Source organism: Manihot esculenta, chromosome 5 (assembly GCF_001659605.2).
Source record: "Manihot esculenta cultivar AM560-2 chromosome 5, M.esculenta_v8, whole genome shotgun sequence".
Classification (NCBI taxonomy): Eukaryota; Viridiplantae; Streptophyta; class Magnoliopsida; order Malpighiales; family Euphorbiaceae; genus Manihot; species Manihot esculenta.
The window spans coordinates 10,415,854-10,437,030 of record NC_035165.2 but is presented as its reverse complement, the minus strand read 5'-3'; the positions used below and the strand labels follow the sequence as shown (position 1 = coordinate 10,437,030).

Below are 21,177 nucleotides of genomic sequence, written 5' to 3'. Positions count from 1 at the left end.
CTAAGCCCGCCTATCGAAGATGAAGTTTTATTTCTATATTATTTGTAATGCAGGAAACAGTTTGCTAGGTGCTCGTTTGCGAAAACAATGGGAACAAAACCCAGTATGTTACACCAGCCAAGTTCACAAAGGAAAAGAGTTGAATTATCCTCCTCTTGAAAGATTGGCATTTGTAGTACTCATGTCGGCCACAAAGTTGTGATCGTACTTCGAGTTACACACTATAGAAGTTAGAATCGATTACCCTCTGTGAAAGGTTTTGCACAGGCCGAAATTATCAAGACGGTTATCCACTTGGATGATTATCCACGTTTAGAGTTTTGGGTTCTGTCAAGCTAGGCCAAAAAGCGAGTTCTGCCAGGCAAGGTCACAAGGTGGGTTCCATCAGAACATCCGAGCATTGGTCTCACTATACAAGGCCACAAGGCGATTCGCATGCCAGGTCACAAGGCGGGTTCCGCTAGACCATTCGGGCATTGGTCCCATCATACAAGGCTACAAGGTGGGTTCTGCAAGGCCAGGTCACAAGGCAAGTTCCGCTAGACCATCCGAGCATTGGTCCCACTATATAAGGCCACAAGATAGGTTCCGCCAGGCCAGGTCACAAGGCGGATTCTGCCAGACCATCCGAGCGTTGTTCCCACCATACAAGCAACAAGGCGGGTTCCACACGGCTAGGTCACAAGGCGAGTTCCACTAGACCATCCGAGAGTTGGTTCCACTATACAAGGCCATAAGGCGAGTTTTGCCAGACTATCTGGGCATTGGTCCCACCATACAAGGCCACAAGGTAGGTTTCGTCAAGTCAGATCATAAGGTCAATTTCACCAGACCATCCGCGCGTTTGTCCCACTATACAAGGCCATAAAGCAGATTCTGCCAAGACAGGTCACAAGGTGAGTTCTGCCAGGCCATCTAGGCATTAGTCCCATTATACAAGACCACAAGGCGGGTTCTACTAGACCATCCAGACACTGGTCCCACTATATAAGGCTAAAATGTGAGTTTTGAAAGGCTAGGTCACAAGACAGATTCTGCCAGACCATTCGGGTGTTAATCCCACTATACAAAGTCACAAGGTGGATTTTGCCAGACCATTCAGACGTTGGTCCCACTAAGCAAGGCATTCGATGCTCCACCCACAAGGCGGGAACCTACTAGTTCATGGTCGGGTGTCAGTCTTGATTAATAAAGAAATATTCTGAGGCAGTTCATGCCCAGGCCATAGGGCGGGCATCCACCCAACTACATGTTCGGGCGTTAGTCCCATTCCACAAATTTACTAAGTTATTTATTTAATGGCCGCTAGTCAGGCCAGTGACCAGACGTTACGATCGGGTGTAAACCTCTTGAGCAAACTTTTAAAGAGATTATTTTCAGAGCATATAAACACTTAGTGGAAATAATAACAAGACATTCTCATTAAAGATCATGGAAGATTACACAAGAGAAGGGTCTTTAGGATTATCCGCCCGAGTCTTCATTACATTGATATTTTCTACATCTATTATATTATCAGTAGAAACTCGATCGGCGGGAGTGTCTACATCACGCTCCCCTTCAAACTCATCTTCCTCCTCGGAGAGAATGTCGTCTATCCAGGAAAAATTCTCAGAAGGAAAATGCTTCTCCTACTCCTTCACTGAGTCTTGGCCCTAAACAAACATCTCCTTACCCTGGGCTACTATCTCCTTAAGCTCTGCCTCGAGCTCAGCAACTTTGGTAGAGGCAGTTCGGTTTCTCTCAGCTTGCGTCTGCATCTCCAAGACTTAGCGTTGTAGTAGGGCCACTTGATCCTCAATCGATTTAGCCCGATTATTAAGGCCCAGGTTGGAAGCGACGACCTCGTCAAGATCAGCTTGAAGCTTGTCCACCAACTCCAAAGGTCTCCTTCATGGTACCCTCGACTTCAGCGACCCAAGCCTTCAATCTTGAACATTCCTCGACCAAAAGCCTCCTATCCATTTCATTTGCACCAGACTCTCACCTCAAGGTTTTATATCACTCCTTGCCACATAGGTGCAAAGGGCACCCTCTAATGTAGAGTGTATGGCATTATCAAACAACTCATCCGTCTTGACCTCATTTAGGTGGCAGCGATTTGCTGGCCTCAAAACATTTTTTATTAGCAAGAGGCCTAGAGAATGATCATCAAGGAGCGAGGGCGCTCGATTTAGCGCCAAGGCCAAAAAATGGATGCTCGGAGGCCAGGAAGACTCGACCCCCACGCTAGTAGGAATGGGTACAGAGGGGGGAAGGGACATCAGTAGGGAGTTCAGAAGCTGGGACAGAAACAGAAGCACCCAGAGTTGAAGATTCAGGCTAAAGAGGGTTTGACTCCTTTGCCAGAGGCGGGGGCGGGGGAGGAGGAAGCATGATCATCTCTTTCATGAGGCGAGCGCGCTTAGCAGGGAGACTAGCAATCCCGATAACAACCTTGCCTTTGCGAGCAGCACGTGCCACCTCAGCAAATTTGCTTGACCCAGTCATATCCGCAAACAAAAAGAAAAGTAAGTAAGAAAGACAGTTCGCAAAATAAAAAAAGACAGACAATTCAAAAAATAAAAAATACGGAAAGAGAAGTACCCCGATCCCGAGCCATGAAATTGCCTTTGCAAAGGCTAGAAAGGTTGGGCAAGTTGGAACCCTAGGTCTAGTTTACCTGCAGATAACTCTGCCAAGGCAAAATGGCGTTCCTCACCACCTGGGTGATGTCAATATTCTTTAAGGATTTAGCCATCATTAGGAGAAAGGCCAAAGTTTCGTCTTCCTCTCTCCTCGAACGGACCCTAACCTTCTTCAACTACGCCCAATAATGGCGGTTTGTTTGAAGACACCCAAAATCCCTGGTGTCTAATGACGAAGGACACAAAATTTATTCTTCTACCGCTTCAAAGAGGAAGGCATCTGGTCAAACATGGTCAAATACTTTTGACTATTGAAGTACCAAAACTCCTCATTTTTATGGGTACCCAGCTCGTATAATTGGGAGAAAAGCGCTACACTTGGTTCAATGTAATTGTTAAGACACACGAACCAAAAAGGCACTAGAATTCTCCAGCTGTTAGGATGAAGTTGGTTAACCGAAAGCTTGTGAAATTGAAGGATCTCCACGAAAAAAGGTCTAGGGGAGAATTAGAGGCCCGCCTTCAACTACTCTTCAAAAACAATGATAGTATCCTCAGTAAGAATCAAGTCATTGACACGAACATGGAGAAAAGGGGCCAAGACTCAAAAAGACTCTTGAGGAATACGATAAGCGTCATATAAACGGTCTACATCACGCTCCGAGAGGACATAGTGACCACCCTCATTTTCTAGAGCCTCCATTAACAAAATGATAGGACTGATGCTTGGATGGGGCTACTAGAGGAGGAGCTAGAGGAAAAACCCTCAATGGGAGAAAGGAAAGAAGAAGTATCACTGTGCATATTGAAGAAAAAGGAAAACAGAATTATTGTAAGAAAAATAAGACTGTAAGGAGTAAAAATGTGAAGAAAGTTGTGGCTGAGCAGATTTCTCTAAAAGGTTGTAGACGAGAGCAAAAAAAGTACTTGGAAAAGATAAAGGGTTTTTATAGGACGATTTTGATAGCGGATTTTAAATACGACATGATAAGCAGTGCAGTTATCATTGAAGGGTTGGATAAGCAAAATGACGTGAGTAGCAAAAAATCAATCTCAGTAGAACGCGTGCCTCAAGTCTCGAGAACAGCAATCTCCTTCAAATCTAAAGAATCCAAGACTAATGGGGAATCTCTAATATTATATAACAACTGCTCAAAGTAAGCCGTGAGCTATCACTACGAGATAGGTCCACGTGATAAGGAGGAAACGCGGTCCAACTCGAGTGAAGGAAGATCCAGACACCATAACATCCGGTGTATCATCAAGACTCACCATTCCCTCGAATGGGTAAGTCTCGACAAAAAGTTACCGTTAATAAGTACAGTTCAGTGTTACACCTATAATTACGGAATTGCCAACTTATTAGTCGGCGATGTCCCTTATTAAGCAGCTGGCCACATCATTGCTCAGATTATCGAGACATTCTATATTCATCCACACTTTTTACAGTATAAAAAGATAAGGATTATAAAGATAAAAATACATTGTTTTCTAATACTATTCAAATTCTAAGTAATTTACTACATTATCTCTATTTTTCAAGATTCTGATTTGAGTGTCAGAGTGTTTACCGTGGACACTCACCACTGCCTCACATTCTCTTCCTTATAGGTACTAACTAGTCACTTTGTAGTTACATTCCGATCAAATCATATCATCAATTTAATCTCAACAATATCAATTAATTTTAAAATAATTTATTAAATCAATAAATTAAATTTTAAAACAGTTAAACTTTATAATTTTATTAAATTAAAAAATATTTAATTTAACACTTAATCCAATCAGAAAAAGTTTAAGTAAAAAATTAATTTAATAATAATAATTATTGTTATTATAATAATATTATTATTATTTAGAAAGCCAAATAAATTTTATCCAAATAAAAATATATATTGATATCATGCATAGCACATGTATTTAGTTTTGGCTCCTTATAAACATAATGTATTTATGTATATAAAATTATAGATTTAACTTTATATAAAAATACACTTAAGAATTTTTATATTAAATATTTATCTCAAAATTTTTATGCTTATGATAAATTATATATGAAGTTTGATATAAATATTTAATTTAAAAAATATTAGATAAGTGGATGGAGAAAATATAAAAATTAATTATAAATTATTATCATATAAGTAAATAAAATATTAATGAAAATTTTTAAATAATAATTATATTAATAAAAAAATTAATATTATTTAAAGAGTTAATAAAATTAAAATATAAAAATAATTATAATTAAAATATTAAATTAAAAAATTTATATCATAAACCTTCATAGCACTGTGTTCTTCTAGTTTCTATAACAAGGGGACGGTCCGGATGAAATTTCTCCCGACCTTGCCAGTAGACCACATAAAAGCAAAACCGCGTCTCGTGCCCGTGCTACGTGAACGATAGCCAGATATTTGGTGGGCTGAATTCTTTATTGCATCTATAACTGGCCGCAGTTGAGCTCACTGCACCTTCCTGCTTTCTTTTTGCTCTGCACTCGCATCCTTTGGCCGGTATAAATACCAACCTCGGCCATCTCGTCTCCTCGCTACTAGCAATCATCTCTTTATTGAGCAAACATATTATGGCTTCATTCAATTCATTAGTCCTTTCTGCAATGTTGCCCATGCTTCTTTGCATCTTCGCTTCGATGGTAGCTAGTGCCGCTGGTAATTTCTACCGAGATTTTGACATCACATGGGGAGATGGTCGAGGTAAGATTCTCAACAATGGCGCGCTTCTCACTTTATCTCTTGACAGAGCTTCTGGGTCTGGATTTCAATCCAAGAATGAGTATATGTTTGGGAAGATTGATATGCAGCTCAAGCTTGTCCCTGGAAATTCCGCTGGCACTGTCACCGCTTACTTTGTAAGCTTTTCTGTTATTAATTTTGCCTCAAAAATCCATGCTATGATCTTTCATGTTGCTAAATGAATGCATATTTGCAGCTATCCTCCAAAGGGTCTACTCGGGATGAAATAGACGTTGAGTTCTTGGGGAATTTGAGCGGAGACCCATATATTCTTCACACTAATGTGTTTAGCGAAGGCAAAGGAAAAAGAGAGCAGCAATTCTATCTATGGTTTGATCCAACTGCTGATTTTCACACCTATTCCATTCTTTGGAATCCCCAGCGCATCATGTAAGAATCCCAATATCTATCCAAAATAATCCTTATTTTAACTTTGTTTTTGTAGTTTTAAGTTTCTGTACTAAACAAACTTTTCCAACTCTGTTTCAGCTTCTCTGTTGATGGCACCCCCATTAGAGAATTCAAGAACTTGGAGAGCAATGGTGTTCCTTTCCCAAAGAATCAACCAATGAGAATTTATTCTAGCCTGTGGAATGCTGATGATTGGGCTACAAGGGGTGGTCTGGTTAAGACAGACTGGACTCAAGCTCCTTTCATTGCCTCTTACAGGAATTTTAATGCCAATGCTTGTGTATGGTCTAATGGGGCATCTTCTTGCAACTCAAATTCACCCTCCACCATTAATGGATGGTTGTCACAGGAATTGGACACAACAAATCAGGACAGGCTCCAACGGGTGCAAAAAAATTACATGATCTACAACTACTGCACAGACAATAAAAGGTTTCCTCAGGGCCTGCCTCCAGAATGCAGCATCCCATAGAGAAGATTCGCCAATCAATACACAGATTCTTTTGCTTTTTGTGTTTCTCCATTCTTTGATTCTTTGTTTATGATATTCATTCTTTTGTATGTAAACTATTACAAGATAATAACACCACTGAGTTAAAAAGATTTTTGTAGTTTCAATTTCTTCATTTTCATTGACTTTTATGTTAATCTAGATAGGATTTGAATTTAGTAACTTTTCATCCCCTCTTCATTACAGTTCATGTTGTTCCTTAGTTTTTGTTGATTTTGCTTTATTCTATTGCTCATTTTCTATTTTTTTTCCTTAAAATAAAAAGAATGGGAATGTTAATCGAATTACATAGATTCAAGGGCCTCTTAATTTAGATAGATTCACTGGTGTTTAGAGAATGTTTAAATTTGGATAACTATGAAGCTATAAAAATAGTAGTAATTCCTTTTTATGAATCTTCTCCTCTATCTTTAATTTGTAAGAAATGGGTAACCTTGAAATTGCACTGTGTTGCACTATGGTATCATGGTTTTGTACTGGTATATTAGCAACCCTAGCACATGATGATGTCAAAGTTGCAGTAATTAAATGGGTTAGCCTCCATTGCCACAACTGATGATAATTTTATATGTGTAGCTTTGGACTGGTGGCCTTCCTCCAAATGTAACTATGACCATTGTCCTTGGGGGCAGGCTGGAATTTTCACTTTGGTATTTTTCTCCCCTCTTTTCTTTTCCTCTTCTCTCTCTCTCTCTCTTTATTCTAAAGGATCAGAAAAATTATTGAGCTGTGTGTTATTTTACAGGATTTGGAAAATAAGGTTTTGTCAAATGCTGTGAAGGGTGAGTTAATTTCTGTAAATTGTTACATACACTAATGTTTTGTTTGGTTTGAGGGAAATGGAGAGAAGAGAAGGAAAAGCAATGAAATTACTTAAATTTCTCTTGTTTGGATATGAATTAAGGAGGAGAAATGAAGAGAAATGAGAGAAAAAGGAGGGGAATTGTGTTTTCCGATTTATTATAAATCCCACAAAATGTTTCCAGGAAATATAAAATATCTAAATGCCTTTCTTTCTTTTTTTAAGGGAAAAATTCGATTTCTCTTGCAAACTCTTCTCTTTAATTTCTCTTCGGTTCTCTTGCTCAATTAGAGATCAAACATGGGGTAAGAATTTAATATTTCTTCTACAAAAATATTTTTCAAATTGAAATTCTTGATTTTTTTTTTTTGAAAAAATCCTAATTAGGGCTTTTGATTCTGGTAAAATTGCAGCATTTAATCCTCTAAGAATCAGGATTGGAGGTTCATTGCACGACCAGTTGGTGTACCAAGTTGGAAATACAAGTTCCCAAAGCTGTCGTCCATTTCAACATAAGAAAGATGGTTTATTGGGATATAGTGCAGGTTACCTCACCATGGAAACATGGGATCAACTAAATCAATTCGCTAACCAAACAAGGTATCTATGATTTAGAGAGCAGCAACCAAAATCTGAATGAAATTGTGATCGTTATGTTATTCACTGCAGAGCTAAAGTCACATTTGGATTAAATGCACTTACTGGGAGGAGAAGTCCTTCTGGAAATGGCTCAATCCTTTGGGTTGGTGCTTGGAATCTGCATAATGCTCTTGATCTTATGAAGTACTCTATCTCAAAAGGATACTAGATTGATTCCTATGAATTAGGTAATTAAATTAAATTTTAAATTGTACAAGTTCTTATGAAATAAATTCAATTTCGCTTTTGATATCAGGAAACGAATTGTGCTCAAATGGGGTAGATGCAAAGGTGGGGGCTGAACAGTACGGCAAAGACATGATTGTGCTAAAGAAACTTGTGAAAAAACTGTACCCAGATCCCAATACAGAGCCAAAGTTGTTGGGCCCCGGTGGTTTCCTTGATGAAAGATGGTTTAAAACCTATCTTACTGTTTTTGGGCGTAGGGTGATCAGTGGATATCTACAACCTTGGTTCAGGCATGTATAGGTAAATTAATGTGTATTTTCTATTTGAAAAAATGAATTTTCTGGAACCAGGACAAAGAACTCTCCATTCTATGGAAAATAAATTTGTAGGCGAGGATGCCACCCTTATTTTGATAAGGTTTATGATTCACAATATCTTGACCAAATAGTATAGATATATGGCTACCTTTTATCGACTATCAAGGAATATGGGCCATGGACAAAGAACTCTCCATTCTATGGAAAATAAATTTGTAGGCGAGGATGCCACCCTCATTTTGATAAGGTTTAGGATTCACAATATCTTGACCAAATAGCACAGGTATATGGCTACCTCTCATCGACTATCAAGGAATATGGGCCATGGACAGATGCATGGGTTGGGGAATCAGGTGGAGCGTATAACGTGAAAGCAAGACGTGAAAGCAAGATTGTTTCACATTCCTTTTCTGATGGGTTTTGGTAATATTCATCAATTTTAATTAATATGTCTTTTACTCTATATCTGTAGGCAAAATTCGCAAAAGAAATAGAGTAAATGAAAAAAAGGAAGAAAAATAGTATTTGGTAGGGAGAAAAAAATATATTCTTTATTCCGTGTACACATTTATGCATGAGGGTGAATAAATCTAGAAAGAAAGAATAACCGAATTTTACCAACTGTTGTACAAGTTGTTGGTCCCACCATACAAGGCCACAAAGTAGGTTCCGCCAAGGTAGATCACAAGGCCGATTTTATCAGACCATCCGAGCATTAGTCCCATTATACAAGGCCATAAGGCGGGTTCTGCCAAACTAGGTCACAAAGCGAGTTTCGCTAGACCATCTGGGCATTGGTCCCACTATACAAGACCATAAGGCGGGTTCTGCCAGACCATCCAGACGTTGGTCCCACTATACAAGGCTACAATGCGAGTTTCACAAGACTAGGTCACAAGGCGGATTCTTTCAGACTATTCGAGTGCTGGTCTCACTATACAAAGCCACAAGGCAGGTATGTAAATTAATGCGTATCTTCTGTTTGAAAAAATGAATTTTATGGAACCAGGACAAATGAACTCCCCATTCTGTGAAAAATAAATTTGTAGGCCAGGATGCCACCTTCATTGATAAGGTTTAGTGTCCACAATACCTTCACCAAATAGCACAGGTATATGGCTACCTCTCATCGACTATCAACGAATATGGGCCATGGACAGACGCATAAGATTGTTACACATTCCTTTTCTGATGGGTTTTGGTAATAATCACCAATTTTAATTAATATGTCTTTTTCTCTGTATCTACAGGCAAAATTTGCAAAACAAATAGAGTAAATGAAAAAAGAAAGAAAAATAGTATTTGGTAAGGAGAAAAAATATATTCTTTATTCCGTGTACATATATTTATACATGAGGGTGAATAAATCTAGAAAGAAAGAATAACATAATTTTATCAACTGTTATACAAGTTATGAGAAAGGCAGAAAAATGTTCTTGAGAACTAAGTTGTAACGACCCGAAAATCGGACCGCTACCGGCGCTAGGATCCGGGTCGACTTAAGGCCGCCGGGACCCGTAGCAAGCCTAACATGCATCCTGTTAATCTGTTTAATCCCATACATGATCAACAAAAATACATAAAAATTAAAACTTTTCTTTCATTCATACACTAAACTCAACCTGTGCATGCACTATACATAATCATAGTCATAATCATGACCCCTCTGTGGGATCTCATCAATGCCCCAATGGGCGATACAACATATGTTGAGTTGGTTTACATAAACATCTAAGATCATGTATTAAAAGGGATAACAATATTCTATGGTCAAGCACACCTCTAACATCTATAAACATCATTACATATCTATACTGTACTTTTACATTACATCATATTCATTTATCATGTCCACTCTAACTATTACATAACCGAGACTTCATTACTCTTGCTGACCTCCTGGTCTACCCTGTACCTGCAAACCTGGGGGATTAGGGAGAGGGGTGAGCTACTAGAGCCCAGTAAGCAGAATAATGAAAAACAACATTTAAAATCTCATGCCATTATGTAATGCAACACATCACAACAAATCACATCTCGGATGGTATTGTCACCAATAGTCCTCTACCTTCCAAAGTGCCGGGACGTAGAATGGGTCAACCGGTCTTTCTCTTAACATAACATAACATAGCATTCCAATGTGCCAGGGACGTAGAATGGGTACAACTTGGACTTTCTCTTACATCGTGCCAGGGACGTAGAATGGGTACAACCTGAACTTCCATACCGTATCATGCCGTAACATCATCATATCATATGAGGACTAAAGGATCATCCAATAACCAATCCACATCAACATCATAAATACAATGCAACATATTCGTGAATTCTAATGCAAACAACCTAATTCATCACATGGCATTCATGATGCATGAACATGCTCAAAACTTTATAATTTATTTGCTTTCAATCGTAAAGGTTTATTCTACTCACCTCTTGGCTAGCTCTGACAATGACTGAAGCAGCTGACTCACTGCTGGGGTCCTCGGTTCCTCAGGTCTGAACCTACACAGGTGGACTCAAATGAGGGACCAAACAACTAGAACATAATTCTAAGAACATCCCCCAAAAACCCCCTAAAAATACCTTGAAACAATCATGCAAAAACTCATTTCCATCTTGTTTAAAACCATAAAACACATTAAAACATTTTATGAAAACATGGTTTTACCCTTCTAGAAGTCTCCGACATCCGAGATTCCACCGGATGGTAGGAATTCCGATATCGGAGTCTAGCCGGGTATTACATAAGTAAAACAGTGCATTTTGATTTTGCTTGAAACGCACCATTTAACTTGGTTCTTGAGAACGTTGAGTATGAAAATGTTTCCGTATGGATGTTTCTTTATTTTCTTCACTCGCCCCGCAAGATGAAGATGAAAAAAACATTGGAAGTCTCATCTTGAAAAACAGGCGGTAGAAATTTGTGGTACCGAGGGGTTTCGTAAATATATTTGCGAGTTGTAATCTCAAAGGGACGTGATGAGTATAGATGAAGCCTCTGGTTATCTGATTATGAACGATATGGCAGTCGATTTCTAGGTGTTTCATGCGTTCATGGAACACTAGGTTGGCCGCGATATGTTGAATGGCCTTATTACCAGTGAAAATGGATGGGAAGGAGGAGATTGACTTGCATGTCTCGGAGAAGGTATGAAATCCACTGTAGTTCACAGAAGGTAGCGGCCATACTTCTATATTCGGCTTCTGCTGATGATCTGTTGACCGTTGTATGTTTTTTATTTTTCAGGAGATTAAGAAGGAGCCCAAAAATATGCAAAATCCTGTGAGGGACTTGCCAGAGCTAGGGCAAACAGCCCAATCAGAGTCACAGTAAGCCGAAACTTGGGAACCATTGTTCACCGGAAAGAATAACCCATTCTGCTGGTTCCCTTTGAGATAGCGTATCACATGTAGAGCAGCATCAAGGTGGGGTTTTAGGGCACCTGAATGTATTGACTGTATGGATTGAGTTGTTGTGTGGAGTATGTAATATTCCATTGGCTTCAGTTTTGTTTAAGCCCATATAGGCTTTTGATTCATTTGCATACTTTCCCTTTAGGTACTATGTAACCCTTTGGAGCTTGCATGTATAAATCTTTTTCTATATGACCATGTAGATAAGCGTTGTTGATGTCTAACTAGTATACCTGCTATATTTTTTAGGCTGCAATAGCTAAGAATACTCTTACTATTATAAATTTGGCAACAGGGGAGAAGCTATCATGGTAGTCTATTCCGGGCAATTGCTTGCACCCCTTTGCCACCAACCTAACTTTATATTTGTCCACTGAATCATTAGAGTTGTATTTTACCATGAAAACCCATTTAGATGCAATAGTCTTTTTTCATGTAGGTAATTCAGTTAGGATCCATATATTGTTGTTTTCTAGTGCATCTAATTTAGTTTGCATGGTATGTATCCAATTTCTATCCTTTCTAACTTTAAAATAAAATTTAGGTTCTGTTATAGTAGATAAAGCAACTACAAAATTAATGTACTCATGATTGAATGTAGGTGAATCTGTGAAGAAATTAAGGGAAGGAAAAGGCATTGTGTCTATTGCAGGACCTAAGGTAACTTCTTTTGCTGATATTTGAGCAATATAGTCTTTTAGCCATTGTGGCTTCACAGTATGTCTGGTACTTCTTCTGACTTCTAGTTGTGTTGTGAATGTTGGACTTGTAAAGATTGATTCTTGTTCTATGTGTTCTTGATTGTCCTCTATGTTGGTATCATTAGACTCTGAGTCTGAGAATGGATTGGGTAATGGTATAGGGTCAGGTAGTAAATCTTCCTGTTAGTGTAAGGAAATGTATTTTCATAAAAAGTCACATCCCCAAAAACAAAAACCTTTTCATTTTTCAAATCATATAATTTGTAAGCTTTAAAACCAAGGAGTAAATCTAAAAAAATACATTTGAAAGCTCTTTCATCAAATTTTGATTTGTGTGGTATTGTGTTTGCTGCAAAATATAAACACTCAAATACCTCGAATTGGAAATAGTTTAGCCTTTTTTTAAACAAAATTTCAAAAGGAGATTTCCATTATTGAATTGTACTGGGTAAAACATTTATGATATGTATGACAAAAAGTATTGATTCACTCTGAATGTTTTGGGTAGTTTGGATTGAAACATGATAGCCCTAACTACTTAAAGTAAATACTTGTGTTTTCTTTTAACCACTCCATTTTATTGTGGGGTATATAGGCAAGACCTTTGGTGCAAAATTCCATTTGAAAAGTGTTGTGCAAAAATTATTTACAAATTCTGTGCCATTATTTGATATGATAATCTTGATACATTTATTGAATTGATTTTAGACCATGATGAGAAGTTCTTTAAGGAGTATGTGAATATTATTTTTTTCTCTTAAAAGGTAAGTTATCAACTATAGTTAAAATGTATGTTGCACCATAAATTGATTTTATTGAGTAGGGTCCCCATAAATGAATTAATTCAAAATTTTCTTCGGTGGAAATGTAGCATTTATGAAAACACATTTTTTGCTGTTTGGCTAGAGAACAGATATAACAAAGATAAGAAGTGTCATAACAAATATTTAAATCATAGATATATAACAGTTTATTTTTAGAAGCATGTCCTAGTCTTGAATGCCATAATGAATACAACTGAGACTTAGGAACTGAAGATATTTGATTATTGAGAATGGGATCAGAACACCCTTGATTAACAAAAGATCCAACACTTAACATATAAAGACCTTCATGCATTCTTGCTACTATCAATAGTGATTTAGTCACTAGGTCCTGCAAAAGACACTTATCAGATAGAAATTGTACAAATATTTGTGAATTCTGCACAAGTTTGCTAATGGACAAAAGATTTTGTCTAAAGCTTGGAATATGTAATACATTGTATAACATAATTGTGGGGTTTAAAGGAATGATCCAATATGCATGATAGGTTGATATGCTTATATACTTATTTGAATTTAGAGAGTAGTGATTTGGATCTTTACTTGCAAAACTTGAAAACTTCACACATCTCTTTCACTCTGGTTAGAGTTTTTCATATTGTTAAATTTGGGCCAGGTCTAACTCACCCCAAAAGCTAGCTCAAGGGGGAGAAGTGCCTATGGCTCATATAAGGGGCACATTACCCCTTTCCACAACCGATGTGAGATTCAACACATCCCCCTCATGCTCAGAATTTTACTGGTGTGTGACATATTTATGGGAGGCCCAACATTGGATGGGGAAGCTCTGATACCATGTTAAATTTATGCCAGACTTAACTCACACCAAAAGCTAGCTCAAGGGAGAGGAGTGCCTATGACTCATATAAGGGGCACATTACCCCTTTTCACAACCGATATGGGTTTCAATACATATATTTCATAACCTCCTGTTATATCATATTTGTTAATTCTCATATTCTATGCTTTTGGTATTTGTGAGTCCATATTGAGGTTCAGGGGTAAATCATTTACAGCAACATTAGCCTTCTCTTTAGTTTTTTTGTACTCACTAAACCATTCTGGGTAACCATGGAGTTTAAAACATGTTTTCTTTGTGTGCCCTATATTTTGATAGTGAGTGCAGAATCTATTTCCTTTGTCTCTTTTTACAAACTCTCTTTTATTGAATTGTGAAAAATCTCTAGGTTCCCTCACATTACTTTGTCCATAACTTTCTTTGATGTTTTCCTATAAACATTTCGCAAGAGTGTATAAACAAAAGCACTAGCTAATTCTTTTGATAAAAAGTTAAGAATCCAAGAAATTATCATATTATCTGCTTTCTGCGATTTTCTGTGCAATGTTGAATTTGGATCTGGTATTATTCCCTTCCCACCAATGAATTCTATTTTGTCTTTGGCTCGTAATGCAATTATGAACGTTCTGCTGCAGGATAGATAGTTTGAGCCATCCATTTGAACACTTACTAGCTGCATACCGGGGTTATCAGAGATCTGGAGTGTCACTATCTCACTGATGACTCTTTCTTCATCGGATTGTTCACTTGTTTCGGCCATTCATTATATGTAAAGCTTTAAAGTGTAGGAAAGAGTATTATCATAGGTTTGTCTTATACCATGAAAAAAGGAAGAAAAATTTAGTGTTTGGTAAGGAGAAAAAAAAAAATTCTTTATTCTTTGTACACATATTTATACATGAGGTAGATGAATTTAGAAAGAAAGAATAACAGAATATTGCCAGCAGTTCCAACTGTAGTACAAGTTGTGAGAAAGGCAAAAAAATGTTCCTAAGAACTAAGTAAAACGGTGTGTTTTGATTTTGCTTGAAACGCACCGTTTAACTTGGTTCTTGGGAACGTTGAGTATGAAAACGTTGCCTCATGGATGTTTCTTTATTTTCTTCGGTAAATGACCATTATGAAATTGTTTCTATGCTCTTGCCATGTGAAAGTTAGGTTTTTGGACCAATTGGGCATGTCATCAAGTTTCAACCACAAAGTCTTTTGCAGACAATCTCTTGTTGGAGGAAACTATGGTCTTCTCAATGCTACAACTTTTGTTCCAAATCCAGATTATTACACTATAAAAATACTTCCACAGAAGCTTTTTGTTTTTTGTTTCTCTTTTTTTGACAAATAAACGAGGAAAGAAACTTGAATTCATGTTTGAGTTTTTGCACAGGTTGATGATAGATGCATTTGCTGCTATGCTAAGATTGCAAATGCATGTTCATGCAGGCTCTTGTTATAGATTTTTTACCGTTCTGTATATTTTGCCTCTGTGTTGGTGCGCTTCTATGGCATCGTCTCATGGGAAAGCAATTGCTTGCTACAAATCGTGTTGACTCCCATATTTGAGAGCCTATTCTCATTGTTCAAAACGAAAGGTATCTGCAAGATCTTGTTATTCTCGGAGATTTTTGTTATTGTTGGACTATTTTGATTCCTGAACGGCAAATATTTAATCAATCAAATTGCAGCTTGTCATTGCTCTACTTCTCATGAACCTGTCAAACTCCACTACCTTCAAAGTTGTTGTTTCCAATGTTGGAAACCCACATGAACATTCTTCTAGAGGTACAACACAGAGAGAAGAATACCATTTGACTCCACGAGATGGCAATATCCGCAGTAGTGTGGTGCGACTGAATGGAACTCCAATGGTGATTACAGATTCACCTAATATTCCTCCCATGAATCCTAAGCTTGTAGACCCTTCTTTGCCCATTACTGTTGCACCGTCTTCAATAGTTTTTGCAATTCTAAGAGACTTCAATGCTCGTGCATGCTCTTAGCAGTTTTGTTTCCTAGTCCTTGATTATTTTTTTCTTCTGTTACTGTGGAGGTAACATATTTTGTAATAGGGTGTAATTATCAATTGACATGTCCCTCATTTGTCCATAGAATAAATTCTGCTGGTCAACAAAAGAAAACAAATCTCCATCCCTCAAATTTGGAGAGCCGTAAAAAAAAAAATCCACTTGCTAGTTTTTAAATTACAATATATTTAAAAAATGCAATTTAAGATGGTCAACTTAATAATTAAGAGGCAAAACTATAACAAAGTAGATGTGTCTTTATAGTAATTTCAAAGGGGAGGAAGGAGAAGAGAATCACTTTTTTGGAAAGTGAATTTTTAAAAAATAACTTAATTAGATTATAAAAAAAATAAATTATTCTTCTGATAAAGGAAAGAAAAAACTCTTCCCCGCTATCTTCCTCTGTTTTCCTCCAAAAATCTCTCTATGTCGCTCTGTCACAACCTCTAGAATTATTCAATCAAAGCCCCTCACTACTACATTACTTGCCCCTACTGAATCACCCCACTCTTCCCAATCCCCTCAACGCCTCCATCTCCAGCTCTCTGTAATTATTCCTCTGCCCATATATTTATTACATACTTAACTTTCATAGTTGCATTGTAACTTTAACTCCTTGTTCTGGGTGCAGGATTGCTTTGATCTTCCGTCGGAGTATTTTGAACAATCACCTCTGATCTTCGATTAGATGTAAAGGAATCTGTAATTTTTTCAAAGTTCTAGATAAAGATAGATTTTGATTTGCGTTTATTTTTGTGTGCAGTTAAATGATGCAGCTTTCGATCCTTCAAATGAGCCGGTTATTGATGAGGTTAATTCTTATTATTCTGCTTCTAGTTGTAATGTGGAAACTATAACTAAGCTTTGTTAGATTTTGATGAAATGGGTCCAAACGAGCTACTTGATTGAAGCTCATTTATTTTATTTTCAGCACTTCATCATTTGAATCATTCTAATGCACCTTTCGTCTAAAAGAATCTTTGAAATCTCAATGCCTATATTGATCGTCATAATCATTTTCAGAATGGTTTGGGTGCTGATGCTGGGATATAAACATTAAGATTACTGGTTGTGCTTTATATAATCTCAGTTGACTTACTTACTGCTTATCATGTTCTTAGAATTATTTGTCTACGCCGTAGCCAATGTGTTGTTTGCTAAACGGGGTCTAATCTTTCAGTTGAAAATATTTTTTTTGGGGAGGGAACTACTGATAGGTAGACTTTTACTTTCAGTGGGTCAATAGCTGGGAGAACTCCTGTTAAATCTCGCTCAAGCATGGAATTAGCCGATACATCAACTTCCCGTGCTTTAGCGAGCAAGCTTCCTACTCTGGAGGGTACTTTGACAAATAAGGCCAAAGCAGGCAAGACTTTAAGCGTAAACATTGATGTAGATGCATGAAAAGAGCTTGTTTTGAAGCTTTCTTCATGGTTTTGTTGTTTAGCGTTTGGTATCTGCTGGAAGGAGGTTCTAATCATTGGGACAGTATGGCCAGGGTGAGATGCAGAAGGTATCGTTCTTTTTTTTTGTTTTTCACATGCCTACGTAAGGTCCGCTGAGTGCATGGTCGAGAACAAGAAAAGAGAGCAATTGTTTGAAAGTGTTAACACTACTACTGAAGATCATCAATAAAAGAAAAAAGAATCGCTGAAAAGACCCAACAGGCTTGAGAGGCTCAATTTTAAAGAACTGGGTTTAGACCTACCACCGAAATGGCCTAGCGAATGGATGAATAAAATAGAAGAATAGGGAGGCATTAATGTGAAGTTGGTGATAATGAAATAGATGTTTCCTACTGATTTAAACTCTCACTATGATCATCTATCAATCCCTTTCAAGCAGATTTAAAGAGGAATCAAAGTAATATAGAAAACAGGATCATCAGGGAATTCAAGCAAAACGACATAGTACAGCTTTGGTCGTTTAAGGTCCATGCAGAACTTCAGTTCGCACTTATTAAGGTTTCCACATAAACATATATAGTGCTGGTGCAAGTGCAAGTGATTATCGTACTGTGCTGAACTAAGTACAAAGATTAGTTAATTGGAGGGTTTCTAATTTTCATTGCAGCTTGGTTAGTTTAATTTATATAATAAAGTTTTATTTGTATTAACAATCATGTGTGCACCCGTTTAGTCTGATTGTAAGTGTATCTAAATAAATTTAAGAGATTTAAGTTTTATTTCTTCAATTTCTAATCTGTAATTCAAAAAAAAATAACAAACGTGTAATATAAAATTTTATCTAGATTACTAATAGTAAATTTTTAGAAAAAACTCTAATTTTATAAAAAATTTTCAGTTAAACATCTATATTTTATCTCATTATAAAATCTTATTTTTACTTTTTAAAAATATATAGATAAATTGAGTTGATTTTTTTAATTTAATATTTTAATTAACATTTTTCATCAAACATCTAATTGAATATATATAATAGTTTAGGGACAAATGAGAAAAAAAAATGAAATTTATTAATTCACTCAAATGATTTGTTTAAGTTTTACTAATAATCTGAAAGTGAATTTGTCATGGCTTGGCTCCCTGGGTTCAAACATGTTGTGTCTCTTGCGAAAAGTGATTTGTAGAGTTCAATAAACTTTAAGCTTCATCGATCGTATTGGAGGGATCCAATAGGTTTGGGGATTATTTATTAAATAGCCTCCATGAGAGAGGTACTAGCTTAAAAAATAAAAAAATATTTTTTAATCCTTAAAATATAACATAATTAATAAATTTATTATTTTATTTTTAAAACTTAACATTTTCGTCTTTAAAATTTAATTATATCAAAATTCATTCGTAACTACTTTCGTCTTTGAATTTTAATCATATCAAAATTCAAGAACTCTCCATTAAAAATTTTGTTAAGTCAATAATTTTCATTACATCTCAAAAATATCCTTATCAATAATAAAATAAAATAATTACTATTTAGTTTCTATAGTATAAAAAAATTTGCTATTTAGTCCCTCAAATTTAAAAAATATATTAAAATACCCTTGACATTTTAAAAAGTCTACTATTTATTTTCTCTATTAATTTTATCAGTAAATATTTTACTATTTAGTCCCTATAGTTTAGAAAAAATCATTAATTGGTCCCTCAAATTATTGAAAAGTTTACTAATTAGTCCCTTCATATGAAGGGTATTTTAAATTTTTTTTTATAATAATTAACAACTAAAATTTATGAAAAGACTAAGTAGTAGACTTTTTAAAATATTAGAAACGTTTTAATGAATTTTTCAAATGGCAAGTAGTGATCGACAATGAGCGGTATCATAAAAACAATTTCTATTGAGTTTTAACTTTTTATTTTTAATAATTTAATTTTATATATTTTAATTTTTATTATTTTTGCTGAATTTAAATATTAAATTTATTGAAATTTTTATTTATTTATGGAGATTGAGTTTGAGATTTTCTTTTTTGAATTTTGACGAAATTAAAATTTAGGGACTAAAGTGTTGAATTCAAAAATTAGAGGCACAAATCTATTAATTATGTTATATCTTAGGGACGAAAATGTATTTTTTTTTTCAATTCTTTGAGAGAGGGACCTATAAATTTGTAAGAATTAAATTTCATGGACTAAAGTGTTGGATTCTAGAAAGGGTAGTTCGATCACTTTTCTTGTCACTAATGGCATTTTTGACGGAGGGACCTTTAATTTTGACGGAACTAAATCTCAGGGACGAAAGTATTGGATTCTAAAAATAGAGGGACGAATTCGTTAATTACTCTATACTTTAGGGACAAAAAAATAATTTTTTCAAATATTAAATTTAAATATTTATAAATTTCTATGATATTTTATTTATTTTATAAAATTATTATTTTTATTTATAAATAATATAAATAAATATATTTATAAACTAAATATTAAAATTAAAAAATTAAATTTATTTATCCAATACGGGTTCAGCTAATCTATTTTTAAGAGCTTAAATATTTAATTTTTTTAATTCGTAAATGGAGAATTAATGGTATTATTAGGGGTGAGCAGTTTTTGGTTCAAACCGAAAAAATTGACCGAACCGAACCGATTTAAAAATTTAGTTCGGTTTTTTATATATTTCGGTTCGGTTCGGTTTTTAATTTTAAAAATTTCGGTGATTTCGGTTCGGTTCGGTTTTGATCAGAAAAAAACCGAAAAAATCGAACCGAACCGATTAGTAATAATAATATGTTTTTTCAATAATATAGAGAAATTAAATCATATTAAAATTAAAATATTTTAATTAAATTTTAAAATACTAAAAATAAAGTGTAAAAGATAAAAAAATTATTAAAATTCGAAACCGATCAAACCGAACCGAATCGAATTGAATCAGACCGGTTTGGTTCGATTCGGTTTCTGACCAAAATCAGTTCGGTTCGGTTTTTATAAACACTAAAATTACGGTTTTCGGTTTATTCGGTTCGGTTCGATTTTGAACCGAACCGACCGAATGCTCACCCCTAGGTATTATCGTGTTTTTAGAGATAAGTGGCTATTTTGAAAAAATTTATGGGTTTAAATAACTATTATATATTAATTTAAGGGATCAAATTGATCATTTTGTTTGATTGGGACTTAAATGACTTTTGAAAAAATTTTCAAGGTCTAAAAAGGCTATTTGCCTTGATTTAGTTAACTCTATACTTATTATTAAATAAAAAAATCTATTTTAATCCATTAAATTAATTTTCTTTGTGGACGGAAAGAATAATAATTTTAAATGTGGGCAATGTAGGTTTTTGCTACTTTGAGTATTTGAAATATGGTTCTCTCTTTGTGAATCAACCTTGACTAACTAAATGGTTGCTTCCCGTGGATGCTATGCAATTTCATGTAGCCAGCTTCTGTAGGACATTGAAGTTATGAACGAGTGTGTCCAAATTTGAAAAATTGACTCAATGTGAACTTTACAAAGACTTGGATTCTTTGACTGAGGTTCTGTTTATCATGGATATCTGTATAGTTAGAGTTTCAAGTCATTTGGAACTATCATAACCTTGTTGTGCCTTTGAGAATAGTTCATTTATTGGACATCTGTTCTGGTGCCTTTGATATGTACTAATTTCCTAATGAGATCAAATCATCTTGTCATTTTCTTTCAATGGCTGAAAGAGGGAAGAATTCTGTTCCTTATATTCTTCCAAATGTACCTGTCATC

The 21,177-nt window shown here is 35.6% G+C and overlaps 1 protein-coding gene and 1 pseudogene across 1 annotated transcript; both read left to right on the top strand.

Annotated features, from left to right (window-relative positions):
• Positions 1 to 5,031: 5,031 nt before the first annotated feature.
• On the top strand, positions 5,032 to 6,403 carry LOC110615049 (probable xyloglucan endotransglucosylase/hydrolase protein 23). Its single transcript, XM_021756755.2, has 3 exons — positions 5,032 to 5,499; positions 5,580 to 5,773; positions 5,873 to 6,403. The coding sequence occupies exons 1-3, from the start codon at positions 5,215 to 5,217 to the stop codon at positions 6,264 to 6,266; spliced, it is 873 nt and encodes a 290-aa protein (XP_021612447.1). The 5' UTR covers positions 5,032 to 5,214; the 3' UTR covers positions 6,267 to 6,403.
• Positions 6,404 to 6,533: 130 nt separating this feature from the next.
• LOC110615355 lies at positions 6,534 to 15,990 on the top strand (annotated as a pseudogene).
• The last annotated feature ends 5,187 nt before the right edge of the window (positions 15,991 to 21,177 follow it).

Coding starts and splice junctions, on each gene's coding strand:
- LOC110615049 (XM_021756755.2), top strand. CDS start 5,215: ATGGCTTCATTCAATTCATTAGTCCTTTCTGCAATGTTGCCCATGCTT. Junction 5,500..5,579: donor GCACTGTCACCGCTTACTTT/GTAAGCTTTTCT, acceptor GCATATTTGCAG/CTATCCTCCAAAGGGTCTAC. Junction 5,774..5,872: donor TGGAATCCCCAGCGCATCAT/GTAAGAATCCCA, acceptor ACTCTGTTTCAG/CTTCTCTGTTGATGGCACCC.